At 45.1% G+C, this 13,366-nt stretch overlaps 1 protein-coding gene across 1 annotated transcript in view; it reads left to right on the top strand.

Annotated features, from left to right (window-relative positions):
- The window catches only part of LOC138352524 (espin-like protein), a 473,879-nt gene that overhangs the window by 353,711 nt on the left and 106,802 nt on the right, over positions 1-13,366 (top strand). Inside the window, exon 4 of the mRNA XM_069305024.1 lies at positions 451-759. Within this exon, the coding sequence (XP_069161125.1) occupies positions 451-759 (309 nt within the window). The remainder of the gene's footprint in view (positions 1-450; positions 760-13,366) is intronic.

The following is a 13,366-nucleotide window of genomic DNA, read 5'->3' as shown; positions in this document are numbered from 1 at the left end:
GCCACTGTTCTTAACTCTGACGGCCACTGTTCTTAACTCTGACGGCCACTGTTCTTAACTCTGTCGCCCGCTGTTCTTAACTCTGGCGGCCACTGTTCTTAACTCTGGCGGCCACTGTTCTTAACTCTGACGGCCACTGTTCTTAACTCTGGCGGCCACTGTTCTTAACTTTGACGGCCACTGTTCTTAACTCTGGCGGCCACTGTTCTTAACTCTGACGGCCACTCACCTCTGGAGGTCGTATCACGTGATCCAGCCAAGACATGAGTATTGCCTTGTAAAGTTCAAATTAATATTTCACACAGGTTCCTATATCAATGATTAATGATCACATATCATCCAATTTTTATTATCACAGTTAAACAGACGGTTTATTGTGATTATCCTCGTGGAAATGTTAATCATGTTTGCACATTGTAGTTACAACAAAAATAATACTGACTGTTACAGCGACAGTGTTGGATACAGTGTGAAGAAGAGTATGCAGCATTACTACACTGGATCATGGAGGGAAATACTGGACTTCTTGCGGGCAGCATCCCCCAGGTGTATGACGGCCACCAGCAGGACCACACTGGCAGGACTCTCCTCCACTGGGCTGCGGAGCTCGGCCCGGCCCGGGTGGTGAAGGTCCTCCTGGAGGTGTGCCGGGTGTACCCACACGTCCTGACCTGGGCTGGGGAGACCCCTGCTGACCTGGCACTGCGGGCAGGTCATCCCCAGGTCTTCACCACTCTCCACAGTTACCACAGGTCCAAGGTTAGTTATGTGTTAATGTTGGTAAACAGATGTCTTAACCGTTGTCAGTATTCACCACGACTGGTGACTGTCACACCTGCACGACTTAGGCTTGGTGATGACGCCCGCGTCATGTAAACTGACGCGGGCGTCAATTTATATGACGTGGGCGAGGATCACTAACTCCTCAGAGCTTCAATAGTAGTCAGGGGAAGGCGAAAACTCCAGCATGGTAGCAGAAGTTCCCTATGGACTCTTTCCTTATTATGACTACTCGATAGCCCAGTCGGTAGAGCTTCGGCCTCACATACGTGGGGTCCGCGGTTCAAGTCTCCGACAGCCCAGGTGAATTAAATGTTTATTTCCAACATTAGAAGTTTAAATGACAATTTATAAGTATCATTATTTCTGAGAAAATCCACAGGAGCCGTGATGAGGATTCGAACCTATGTGCTGTGCATCACGGCTCCTACGGATTTTCTCACTGATGCAGTCATGTTTGTGTGATTACTCTCTTTATTTTTATTTATATAGTCGTAATGGCTTGGCGCTTCTTCCTCATAGTTCCCATCTCTTCTCTGTGTATTATTATTATAATTAAAGCCACGTCCATAGTTTTATACTTCAGCCCAAAACAAAGTCATAGTTATAGTAAACTCTCATTGTATATACACCAGGAAGTTGGGTATACATCCTGGTGTATATACACCAGGAAGTTGGGTATACATCTCAGTGTATATACACAGGGAAGTTGGGTATACATCTCAGTGTATATACACAGGGAAGTGTGGTATACATCTCGGTGTATATACACAGGGAAGTGGGGTATACATCTCGGTGTATATACACCGGGAAGTTGGGTATACATCCCGGTGTATATACACCGGGAAGTTGGGTATACATCCCGGTGTATATACACCAGGAAGTTGGGTATACATCCCGGTGTATATACACAGGGAAGTGGGGTATACATCTCAGTGTATATACACCGGGAAGTTGGGTATACATCCCGGTGTATATACACAGGGAAGTGGGGTATACATCTCAGTGTGTATACACCAGGAAGTTGGGTATACATCCCGGTGTATATACACAGGGAAGTGGGGTATACATCTCAGTGTATATACACCGGGAAGTTGGGTATACATCTCGGTGTATATACACATGGAAGTGTGGTATACATCTCGGTGTATATACACCGGGAAGTTGGGTATACATCCCGGTGTATATACACCAGGAAGTTGGGTATACATCCCGGTGTATATACACAGGGAAGTGGGGTATACATCTCAGTGTATATACACCGGGAAGTTGGGTATACATCTCGGTGTATATACACATGGAAGTGTGGTATACATCTCGGTGTATATACACAGGGAAGTTGGGTATACATCTCAGTGTATATACACAGGGAAGTGGGGTATACATCTCAGTGTATATACACAGGGAAGTGGGGTATACATCCCGGTGTATATACACAGGGAAGTGGGGTATACATCTCAGTGTATATACACAGGGAAGTGTGGTATACATCTCGGTGTATATACACATGGAAGTGTGGTATACATCTCGGTGTATATACACAGGGAAGTGGGGTATACATCTCAGTGTATATACACAGGGAAGTGGGGTATACATCTCAGTGTATATACACAGGGAAGTGGGGTATACATCTCAGTGTATATATACCAGGAAGTGGGGTATACATCTCAGTGTATATATACCAGGAAGTGGGGTATACATCTCAGTGTATATACACCAGGAAGTGGGGTATACATCTCAGTGTATATACACAGGGAAGTGGGGTATACATCTCAGTGTATATACACAGGGAAGTGTGGTATACATCTCGGTGTATATACACAGGGAAGTGGGGTATACATCTCAGTGTATATATACCAGGAAGTGGGGTATACATCTCAGTGTATATACACAGGGAAGTGGGGTATACATCTCAGTGTATATATACCAGGAAGTGGGGTATACATCTCAGTGTATATATACACAGGGAAGTTGGGTATACATCTCAGTGTATATATACCAGGAAGTGGGGTATACATCTCAGTGTATATACACAGGGAAGTGGGGTATACATCTCAGTGTATATGGTGGTATATGGTGGTGAATAGTGGATCTGACAGCTGAATGGATAGCGCTCTGGATTCGTCGTCCTTAGGTTTCAAGTTCGATCCCCGGTGAAGCCGGAAACAAATGGGCAGAGTTTCTTTCACCCTGATGCAGCTGTTCACCTAGCAGTAAATAGGTACCTGGGAGTTAGACAGCTACTACGGGTTGCTTCCAGGAGGTGTGTAACAAGAAGGAGGCCTGGTCGAGGACTGGGCCGCGGGGACGCTAAGCCCCGAAATCCTCTCAAGATAACCTCAAGATATATGCCAAGAAGTGGGGTAAACATCTGGGTGTATATAAACAGACAAGTGAGGTATACATCTGTGAGTATACACCAGCTCAATAGTATACTCCACTTAACAACATAACTACCCGCTGTTCACTCAGTAACAACGTAAAGAACATAATTATGAACTACAAACTGTAACATTCACATATAAACAAGAATTATGGAACTGTTCTTGAGACAAATTTCCCGTGACTAATTATCTGAATATTTGTCTTGTGTTTTGGGTTTGTTAAACATAGTTATTGATGCGTTGTTTTCTTGATGTAATGTCTTCGTATAAACACAATGTGATTATTGTTTTTGAGCTTTTGCTGAATGTTATATCAGTGCTAAATACAATATGATTAATGATGTAAAACATTTTCATCAATGTTGCATCAATGATAAACACAAGATGATTAATGCTGTTAAGCATTTTTAACAATGTTAAATCAATATTACAGACAATATGGTTAAGACAGATAAGACAACTTGACCAGAGTTTCCATAATGTTAATCATGTTGTTGTTTGTTGTTTAAGATTCAGCTACTGGGAACTAAACGTTCCAAGTAGCACGGGCTATGGTGAGCCCGTAGTGGACTTACCTTGCACAGGAGCGGGACTGTCGTTAAACATGTATATTAAACTCCTCGCCAGGTTCTCTACACACAAGTGACAATATACATCAGGTATATATATAGTCACAGTGACCCTCAGTCTACGAGGTCAGGACTCTCAGTCTACGAGGTCAGGACTCTCAGTCTACGAGGTCAGGACTCAGTCAATGAGGTCTCAGGGGGCCTCGTAGCCTGGTGGATAGCGCGCAGGACTCGTAATTCTGTGGCGCGGGTTCGATTCACGAACGAGGCAGAAACAAATGGGCAAAGTTTCTTTCACCCTATGCTCCTGTTACCTAGCAGTAAATAGGTACCTGGGTGTTAGTCAGCTGTCACGGGCTGCTTCCTGGGGGGTGGAGGCCTGGTCGAGGACCGGGCCGCGGGGACACTAAATCCCCGAAATCATCTCAAGATAACTTCAAGATAACCAATGAGGTCAAGACCCTCAGTCTACGAGGTCAGGACTCTCAGTCAATGAGGTCAGGACTCTCAGTCAATGAGGTCAGGACTCTCAGTCTACGAGGTCAGGACTCTCAGTCTACGAAGTCAGGACCCTCAGTCTACGAGGTCAGGACTCTCAGTCAATGAGGTCAGGACTCTCAGTCAATGAGGTCAGGACTCTCAGTCAATGAGGTCAGGACCCTCAGTCTATGAGGTCAGGACTCTCAGTCTACGAGGTCAGGACTCTCAGTCAATGAGGTCAGGACTCTCAGTCAATGAGGTCAGGACTCTCAGTCAATGAGGTCAGGACCCTCAGTCTATGAGGTCAGGACTCTCAGTCTACGAGGTCAGGACTCTCAGTCAATGAGGTCAGGACTCTCAGTCAATGAGGTCAGGACTCTCAGTCAATGAGGTCAGGACTCTCAGTCAATGAGGTCAGGACCCTCAGTCTACGAGGTCAGGACTCTCAGTCTACGAGGTCAGGACTCTCAGTCAATGAGGTCAGGACTCTCTGTCAATGAGGTCATGACCCTCAGTCTACGAGGTCAGGACTCTCAGTCTACGAGGTCAGGACTCTCAGTCAATGAGGTCAGGACTCTCAGTCTACGAGGTCAGGACTCTCAGTCTACGAGGTCATGACCCTCAGTCTACGAGGTCAGGACTCTCAGTCTACGAGGTCATGACCCTCAGTCTACGAGGTCATGACCCTCAGTCTACGAGGTCAGGACTCTCAGTCTACGAGGTCATGACCCTCAGTCTACGAGGTCATGACCCTCCTCTTACGTGTGTGTGTGAACTCACCTAGTTGTACTCGCCTAGTTGTGCTTGCGGAGGTTGAGCTCTGGCTCTTTGGTCCCGCCTATCAACTATCAATCAACTGGTGTACAGATTCCTGAGCCTACTGGGCTCTATCATATCTACATTGAAACTGTGTATGGAGTCAACCTCCACCACATCACTTCCTAATACATTGCATTTGTTTACTACTCTGACACTGAAAAAGTTCTTTCAAATGTCTCTGTGGCTCATTTGGGTACAAAGTTTTCCCCTGTGTCCCCTTGTTGGTGTTCCACCCGTGCAGAAGAGTTTGTCTTTGGCCACCCTGTCAATTCCCCTGAGAATTTTGCAGGTGGTTATCTTGAGGTTATCTTGAGATGATTTCGGGGCTTTTTAGTGTCCCCGCTGCCCGGTCCTCGACCAGGCCTCCACCCCCAGGAAGCAGCCTGTGACAGCTGACTAATACCCAGGTACCTATTTTACTGCTAGGTAACAGCGGCATAGGGTGAAAGAAACTCTGCCCAATGTGTCTCGCCGGCGCCTGGGATCGAACCCAGGACCACAGGATCACAAGTCCAGCGTGCTGTCCGCTCGGCCGACCGGCTCCCAGGTGGTTATCATGTCTTCCCTTACTCTTCTGTTTTCCCGGGGACGTGAGGTTCAGCTCCTTTAGCCTTTCCTCGTAGCTCTTACCTCTCAGTTCCGGGACAAGTCTGGTGGCATACCGCTGAATCTTCTCAAACTTTGCCTTGTGTTTAACTTGGTATGGACTCCAAGCTGGAGTTGCATATTCCGGAACTGGTCTGACATAAGTGGTATGCAGGGTCCTGAACGATTCCTTACACAAATTTCAAAAAGGCAGTTCTTATGTTGGCCCGTCTTCAATATGTCACTGATGATATCCTTTTGATGTGGGCCTCTGGGGACAGGTTCGGTGTCATATCAACCCCCAGGTCTTTCTCTCTATTTGACTCTTGTAGGATTTCACCTCCCAGATGGTACCTTGTGTTCAGCCTTCTGCTCCCTTCGCCTAATTTCATTACTTTACACTTTCCAGAATTGAACTTTAGTAGCCATTTTATAGACCATCTCTCCAGTTTTTCCAGGTCGTCCTGTAGTTTCTGTCTATCTTCATCTGTCTTTATTCTTCTCATAATTTTTGCATCTTCAGCCAACATTGAAGGGAATGAGTCTATACCCTCAGGAAAGTCGTTTACATATATTAATAACAGGATGGGTCCAAGTACAGAGCCCTGTGTGACCCCGCTGGTGACATCACGCCACTCTGATGTCTCTCTCTTGCCAGTTATTCGCTGCTTCCTGTTGCTTAGATACTCCCTTATCCACTGGAGCCTGATGCTAAAACATTTATAACAGAATTTTATGGGGTACTGTGTCAAAGGCTTTCTGACAGTCCAAGAAAATGCAGTCTGCCCACACTTCTCTTTCTTGCCTAATTTTTGTTGCTTGGACATAGAATTCTATCAAGTCAAGTTATGGTCTTGATAGAATTCTAAGACACATAAGCCAGGGGCATCTATGGCTGGTCAAGACACATAAACCTGGGGCATCTATGGCTGGTCAAGACACATAAGCCTGGGGCATCTATGGCTGGTCAAGACACATAAGCCTGGGGCATCTATGGCTGGTCAAGACACATAAGCCTGGGGCATCTATGGCTGGTTAAGACACATAAGCCTGGGGCATCTATGGCTAGTCAAGACACATAAGCCTGGGGCATCTATGGCTGCTCAAGACACATAAGCCTGGGGCATCTATGGCTGGTCAAGACACATAAGCCTGGGGCATCTATGGCTCGTCAAGACACATAAGCCTGGGGCATCTATGGCTGGTCAAGACACATAAGCCTGGGGCATCTATGGCTGGTCAAGACACATAAGCCTGAGGCATCTATGGCTGGTCAAGACACATAAGCCTGGGGCATCTATGGTCACCTCTGCTGGGTACTGTCTCAAGGTCACCTCTGCTGGGTACTGTCTCAAGGTCACCTCTGCTGGGTACTGTCTCAAGGTCACCTCTGCTGGGTACTGTCTCAAGGTCACCTCTGCTGGGTACTGTCTCAAGGTCACCTCTGCTGGGTACTGTCTCAAGGTCACCTCTGCTGGGTACTGTCTCAAGGTCACCTCTGCTGGGTACTGTCTCAAGGTCACCTCTGCTGGGTACTGTCTCAAGGTCACCTCTGCTGGGTACTGTCTCAAGGTCACCTCTGCTGGGTACTGTCTCAAGGTCACCTCTGCTGGGTACTGTCTCAAGGTCACCTCTGCTGGGTACTGTCTCAAGGTCACCTCTGCTGGGTACTGTCTCAAGGTCACCTCTGCTGGGTACTGTCTCAATGTCACCTTTGCTTCGTACTGTCTCAAAGTCACCTCTGCTAAGTACAGTCTCAAGGTCACCTCTGCTTGGCACTGTCTCAAGGTCACCTCTGCTAAGTACTGTCTCAAGGTCACCTCTGCTAAGTACTGTCTCAAAGTTACCTCTGCTAGGTACTGTCTCAAGGTCACCTCTGCTAGGTACTGTCTCAAGGTCACCTATGCTAAGTACTGTCTCAAGGTCACCTCTGCTGGGTACTGTCTCAAGGTCACCTCTGTTAAAGTACTGTCTCAAGGTCACCTCTGCTAGGCACTGTCTCAAGGTCACCTCTGCTAGGTACTGTCTCAAGGTCACCTCTGCTAAGTACTGTCTCAAGGTCACTTCTGCTGGGAACTGTCTCAAGGTCACCTCTGCTAGGTACTGTCTCAAGGTCACCTCTGCTAAGTACTGTCTCAAGGTCACCTCTGCTGGGAACTGTCTCAAGGTCACCTCTGCTAGGTACTGTCTCAAGGTCACCTCTGCTAGGTACTGTATCAAGATCACCTCTCCTAAGTACTGTTTCAAGGTCACCTCTGCTGGGTACTGTCTCAAGGTCGCCTCTCCTGGGTACTGTCACAAGGTCACCTCTCCTGGGTACTGTCTCAAGATCATCTCTGCTAGGTACTGTCTCAAGGTCATCTCTGCTAAGTACTGTCTCAAGGTCATCTCTGCTGGGTACTGTCACAAGGTCACCTCTGCTGGGTACTGTCTCAAGGTCATCTCTGCTAAGTACTGTCTCAAGGTCACCTCTCCTGGGTACTGTCTCAAGATCACCTCTGCTAGGTACTGTTTCAAGGTCATCTCCGCTAAGTACTGTCTCAAGGTCATATCTGCTGGGTACTGTCTCAAGGTCACCTCTGCTAGGTACTGTTTCAAGGTCACCTGTGCTAGGTATTGTCTCAAGGTCACCTCTGCTGGGCACTGTCTCAAGGTCACCTCTGCTTGGTACTGTCTCAAGGTCACCTCTGCTTGGTACTGTCTCAAGGTCACCTCTGCTGGGTACTGTCTCAAGGTCACCTCTGCTAGGTACTGTTTCAAGGTCACCTCTGCTTGGTACTCTCTCAAGGTCACTACTGCTAAGTACTCTCTCAAGGTCACCTCTGCTAATTACTGTCTCAAGGTCACCTTTGCTTCGTACTCTCTCAAGGTCACCTCTGCTAATTACTGTATCAAGGTCACCGTTGCTTCGTACTGTCTCAAGGTCACCTCTGCTAGGTACTGTCTCAAGGTCACCTCTGCTAAGTACTGTCTCAAGGTCACCTCTGCTTTGCACTGTCTCAAGGTCACCTTTGCTTCGTACTGTCTCAAGGTCACCTCTGCTAAGTACTGTCTCAAGGTCACCTCTGCTTGGTACTGTCTCAAGGTCACCTCTGCTTGGTACTGTCTCAAGGTCACCTCTGCTAAGTACTGTCTCAAGGTCACCTCTGCTAAGTACTGTCTCAAGGTCACCTCTGCTAGGTACTGTCTCAAGGTCAACTCAGGAAGTTGTAAACTCTGACTCAGTAGGCCAGGATGTAGATGACAGTAAACTAGAAAGTGTACCAGACAGCACTGACAGCTCGATAGGTACAGACACTACGACGGTTCTCGATAGAGCAATTCAGAACAGAAGGACAGACTTATGCAAATTTTATGCAAAGGGCATATGCAGACATAGATATGCTGGTAATAAGAAAGGATTAGAATGCAGTTACCTACATCCCAAAAAATGTTTAAATATGCTTAGGAAAGGTGAGTGTCGATTTGGATCAATATGTAGGTTTTTCCATCCTGACGTGTGCCAAACCTCACTGGAGGACAGAAAATGCTATGACCTCAGCTGCCCACACTTTCACGTGAAAGGCACGGAACGCTACATAAAGAGTGGCAAGCAGGATAATGAATTTGGAGGAAACTCTATAAATTTTTTATACCAGACCAGCAGAGAATTCAAAAGGAGCAGCATGGAGAGTGTATGGAACTGGATGCCAGATCCACTGGCATTCCAGAATTACAGATACAATTACCCACCGAAAGGGAACTACAACTACGACAGAAAACTGCCCTACAACAGTCAGTACTGGTCAGAACAAACTCATTATGTCCACGATTAATGGACGTGCCGAAAAAGTCTCCCATTCAAACTATAACTAATAGAGTAACCTCATTCATCTTTGCCAACATACAAGGACTGAAAACAAGAACAAACAACAAAGTACAGTTCATAAATGGCCTCCTCACGGAGTCAAATGCAGTATTTGGAGCTTTCACAGAAACCCATGCAGGGGAATTGTTGGACAGTGAGATCGGGATTCCAGGATATAACCTATACAGGTGTGATAGGAAAATTAGGTCACATGGAGGAGTGGGTCTGTATATTAGGGAAGACCTTGTATGCTCGGAGCTCCTAAACGTTACAAATGAGGTGGTAGAGGTACTGGGATTAAAAATAGAGAAAATAAATTTAGTGATTATTCTAATATTCAAACCGCCAGATGCAACGGCTGAGGAATTCACAGAACAGATAAGCAAAATAGAGAATAGCCTTGATAATTTGGAGAACCCGATACCTGATATTATCTTCCTAGGTGACTTCAACTTGCCTAGTCTCAGGTGGAAAATAGCAAACAATAATATTATACCAGGAAATCTATCAGGACCTAACCAACAAAAGATTAGAGAACTACTTAGATTCTGTGACATTTTTTCACTCAATCAGCAGATATCGGAGCCAACGAGAAATGAAAATATTCTAGATCTGGTCTTTACGAACAATGAAGACATTATCAGAGACATTACGATATCAGATACCACATACTCAGATCACAAACTCATTGAAGTGCAAACGATCATCAATACTCAGAATAGACCTAAAACGTTGATAAAGCGAGAGGGGCTATTCAGTAAATTCAATTTTAATAATAAAAGGATAGACTGGGAGATAATAAACAGGGAACTTACAAACATTCCATGGGGAACTGTTCTAAGTAATACAAGTCCTACAGAAGGAATAGAAAAACCGACTTCAGAAGCGTATCAAGTCTGTCTGAAACATGTTCCTTTGACGAAAGCCAGAAAGAGATCTAACGTAGAAAGAGAACGCAGACGTCACTATAAACGCAGGAAAAAAATAACGGAACTGCTTATGCAGACACGAATTTCCCGTCAAAGAAGGAATAATTTAAATAGGGAGATTGAAGAAATCGAGCGGAAATTGAAACACTCATATGAAACTGAAGAAAGGCAGTTAGAACAGAAAGCAATTCAGGAAATAAAGAAAAATCCAAAATATTTCTTCTCATATGCGAAATCAAAAGCAAAAACCACTGCCAGTATTGGACCTATTCGTACAAGTGAAGGTTCATACAAGGAGGATGACAAAGAAATTAGTGAAATCCTAAAAAAGCAGTATGAGGACATGTTTAGCACTCCAATAAACAACATGAAGGTGGAAGATCCAGACAATTTCTTTATGCGGGATATTCAAACCCCTGTAAATATAACTGATATAAACACGAGCGCACTAAATTTTGACAAAGAAATTGAAAACATGCCCATGCACTCGGCCCCAGGTCCAGACTCATGGAATTCAAAATTTATAAAGAAATGCAAAGTGCCGGTAGCACAGGCACTTAGTATAGTGTGGAGGAAGAGCTTGGACACGGGGGAGATACCAGATGCACTTAAAGTAGCAGACATAGCCCCTCTACACATGGGAGGGAGCAAAGCATTGGCAAAAAATTATAGACCAGTTGAACTAACATCGCACATCATAAAAGTATTTGAGAGAGTGATTAGGAGTCAGGTCACCAATTTCATGGAGATCAATGACCTTCACAACCCAGGCCAACATGGATTTCGAGCGGGAAGATCGTGCCTCTCACAGTTACTTGAGCACTACGACAAAGTCACTGAGGCATTAGAAGAAAAACAGAATGCTGATGTGATATACACGGACTTCGCAAAGGCTTTCGATAAATGTGACCATGGTGTGATAGCACACAAAATGAAGTCAATGGGAATAACCGGTAAAGTAGGACGCTGGATACTCAGTTTTCTGTCAAACAGGACTCAGCGAGTAACTGTCAACCATATAAAATCTAGTTCAAGTGCAGTGAAAAGCTCTGTACCTCAGGGTACATTCCTTGCACCGCTGCTTTTCCTTATTCTCATATCAGATATAGACAAAAATACAAGTCACACCTTCGTATCATCCTTTGCAGATGACACAAAAATCAGTATGAAAATTACCTCGGCTGAGGACATTGAAAAACTTCAAGCTGATATTAATAAAGTTTTCGACTGGGCATCAGAAAATAACATGATGTTTAACAGTGTAAATTCCAGGTACTCAGGTACGGTAAAAATGAGGACCTTAAACATAATACAGAGTACAAAACACAATCAAATGTACCCATAGTAGGAAAACAGCATGTAAAGGATTTGGGAATAATAATGTCTGACGACCTAACGTTTAAGGAGCATAACCAAGCAAATATTGCGACAGCCAGAAAAATGATAGGATGGATTACGAGAACTTTCAAATCCAGGGATCCATTCACAATGGTTGTACTCTTCAAGTCACTTGTGTTGTCCCGTCTTGAGTACTGCTCAGTACTCACTTCCCCCTTCAGAGCAGGAGAGATTGCCGAAATAGAGGGAATACAGAGAACATATACGGCACGCATAGACGCAATAAAGCACCTAAATTATTGGGATCGTCTCAAAGCCCTCCAAATGTACTCACTAGAAAGAAGACGAGAGAGATATCAAATAATATACACCTGGAAGATACTGGAGGGCCAAGTACCAAATCTACACAGTAAAATAACAACGTACTGGAGTGAACGACATGGAAGAAAATGTAGAATAGAACCAGTGAAGAGCAGAGGTGCCATAGGCACAATCAGAGAACACTGTATAAACATCAGAGGTCCGCGGTTGTTCAACGTCCTCCCAGCAAGCATAAGAAATATTGCCGGAACAACCGTGGACATTTTCAAGAGGAAACTAGATTTATTCCTCCAAGGAGTGCCGGACCAACCGGGCTGTGGTGGGTATGTGGGCCTGCGGGCCGCTCCAAGCAACAGCCTGGTGGACCAAACTCTCACAAGTCGAGCCTGGCCTCGGGCCGGGCTTGGGGAGTAGAAGAGCTCCCAGAACCCCATCAACCAGGTAACCAGGTACCTCTGCTAGGTACTGTTTCAAGGTCACCTCTGCTAGGTACTGTCTCAAGGTCACCTCTGCTAAGTACTGTCTCAAGGTCACCTCTGCTTGGTACTGTCTCAAGGTCACCTCTGCTTGGTACTGTCTCAAGGTCACCTCTGCTAAGTACTGTCTCAAGGTCACCTCTGCTAAGTACTGTCTCAAGGTCACCTCTGCTAAGTACTGTCTCAAGGTCACCTCTGCTAAGTACTGTCTCAAGGTCACCTCTGCTAAGTACTGTCTCAAGGTCACCTCTGCTAAGTACTGTCTCAAGGTCACCTCTGCTAAGTACTGTCTCAAGGTCACCTCTGCTAAGTACTGTCTCAAGGTCACCTCTGCTAGGTACTGTCTCAAGATCATTATCTATATAAATAAAAAGCTCGTTTGTTCAAAATCGCTAATCTCCGAAAGTTCTTCACCGATTGCTTTGAAATTTTGACACAACGTTCCAGTCGAATCCGAGCGTTTTTTTACTAGCCTACTTTATACATGCCACACCTGTGACAGATAAAAATTAGCTTTTTGAAAAACAGCGCCATCTGTTGCAGGTAATAGCAAGAATCACTGTACTAATTATGTTACGATTCCATTTCAATGTTTCCGATTGCACTGATGAATTGATTTTTCGTAGATTTCGATTGATTTTCATTTTAATTCTTTTGTGTGACATTGAGATGGAATAGTGCTGTGTTGTTTACCATACCGTTCATTTCCTAAGAATAAGTATAGATGCCACACCTGGGACAGTTAAAAACATTCTTTTTTTAAGAAACAGCGTCATCTGTTGCACGTAAGAGAACATACGCTACAATAAATATGTTATGATTCCATTTCAATGTTTCC

Source organism: Procambarus clarkii, chromosome 5 (genome assembly GCF_040958095.1).
Source record: "Procambarus clarkii isolate CNS0578487 chromosome 5, FALCON_Pclarkii_2.0, whole genome shotgun sequence".
Taxonomy (NCBI): Eukaryota; Metazoa; Arthropoda; class Malacostraca; order Decapoda; family Cambaridae; genus Procambarus; species Procambarus clarkii.
The sequence above is the reverse complement of the archived record's forward strand: the minus strand, read 5'-3'. Positions and strand labels throughout refer to the sequence as shown.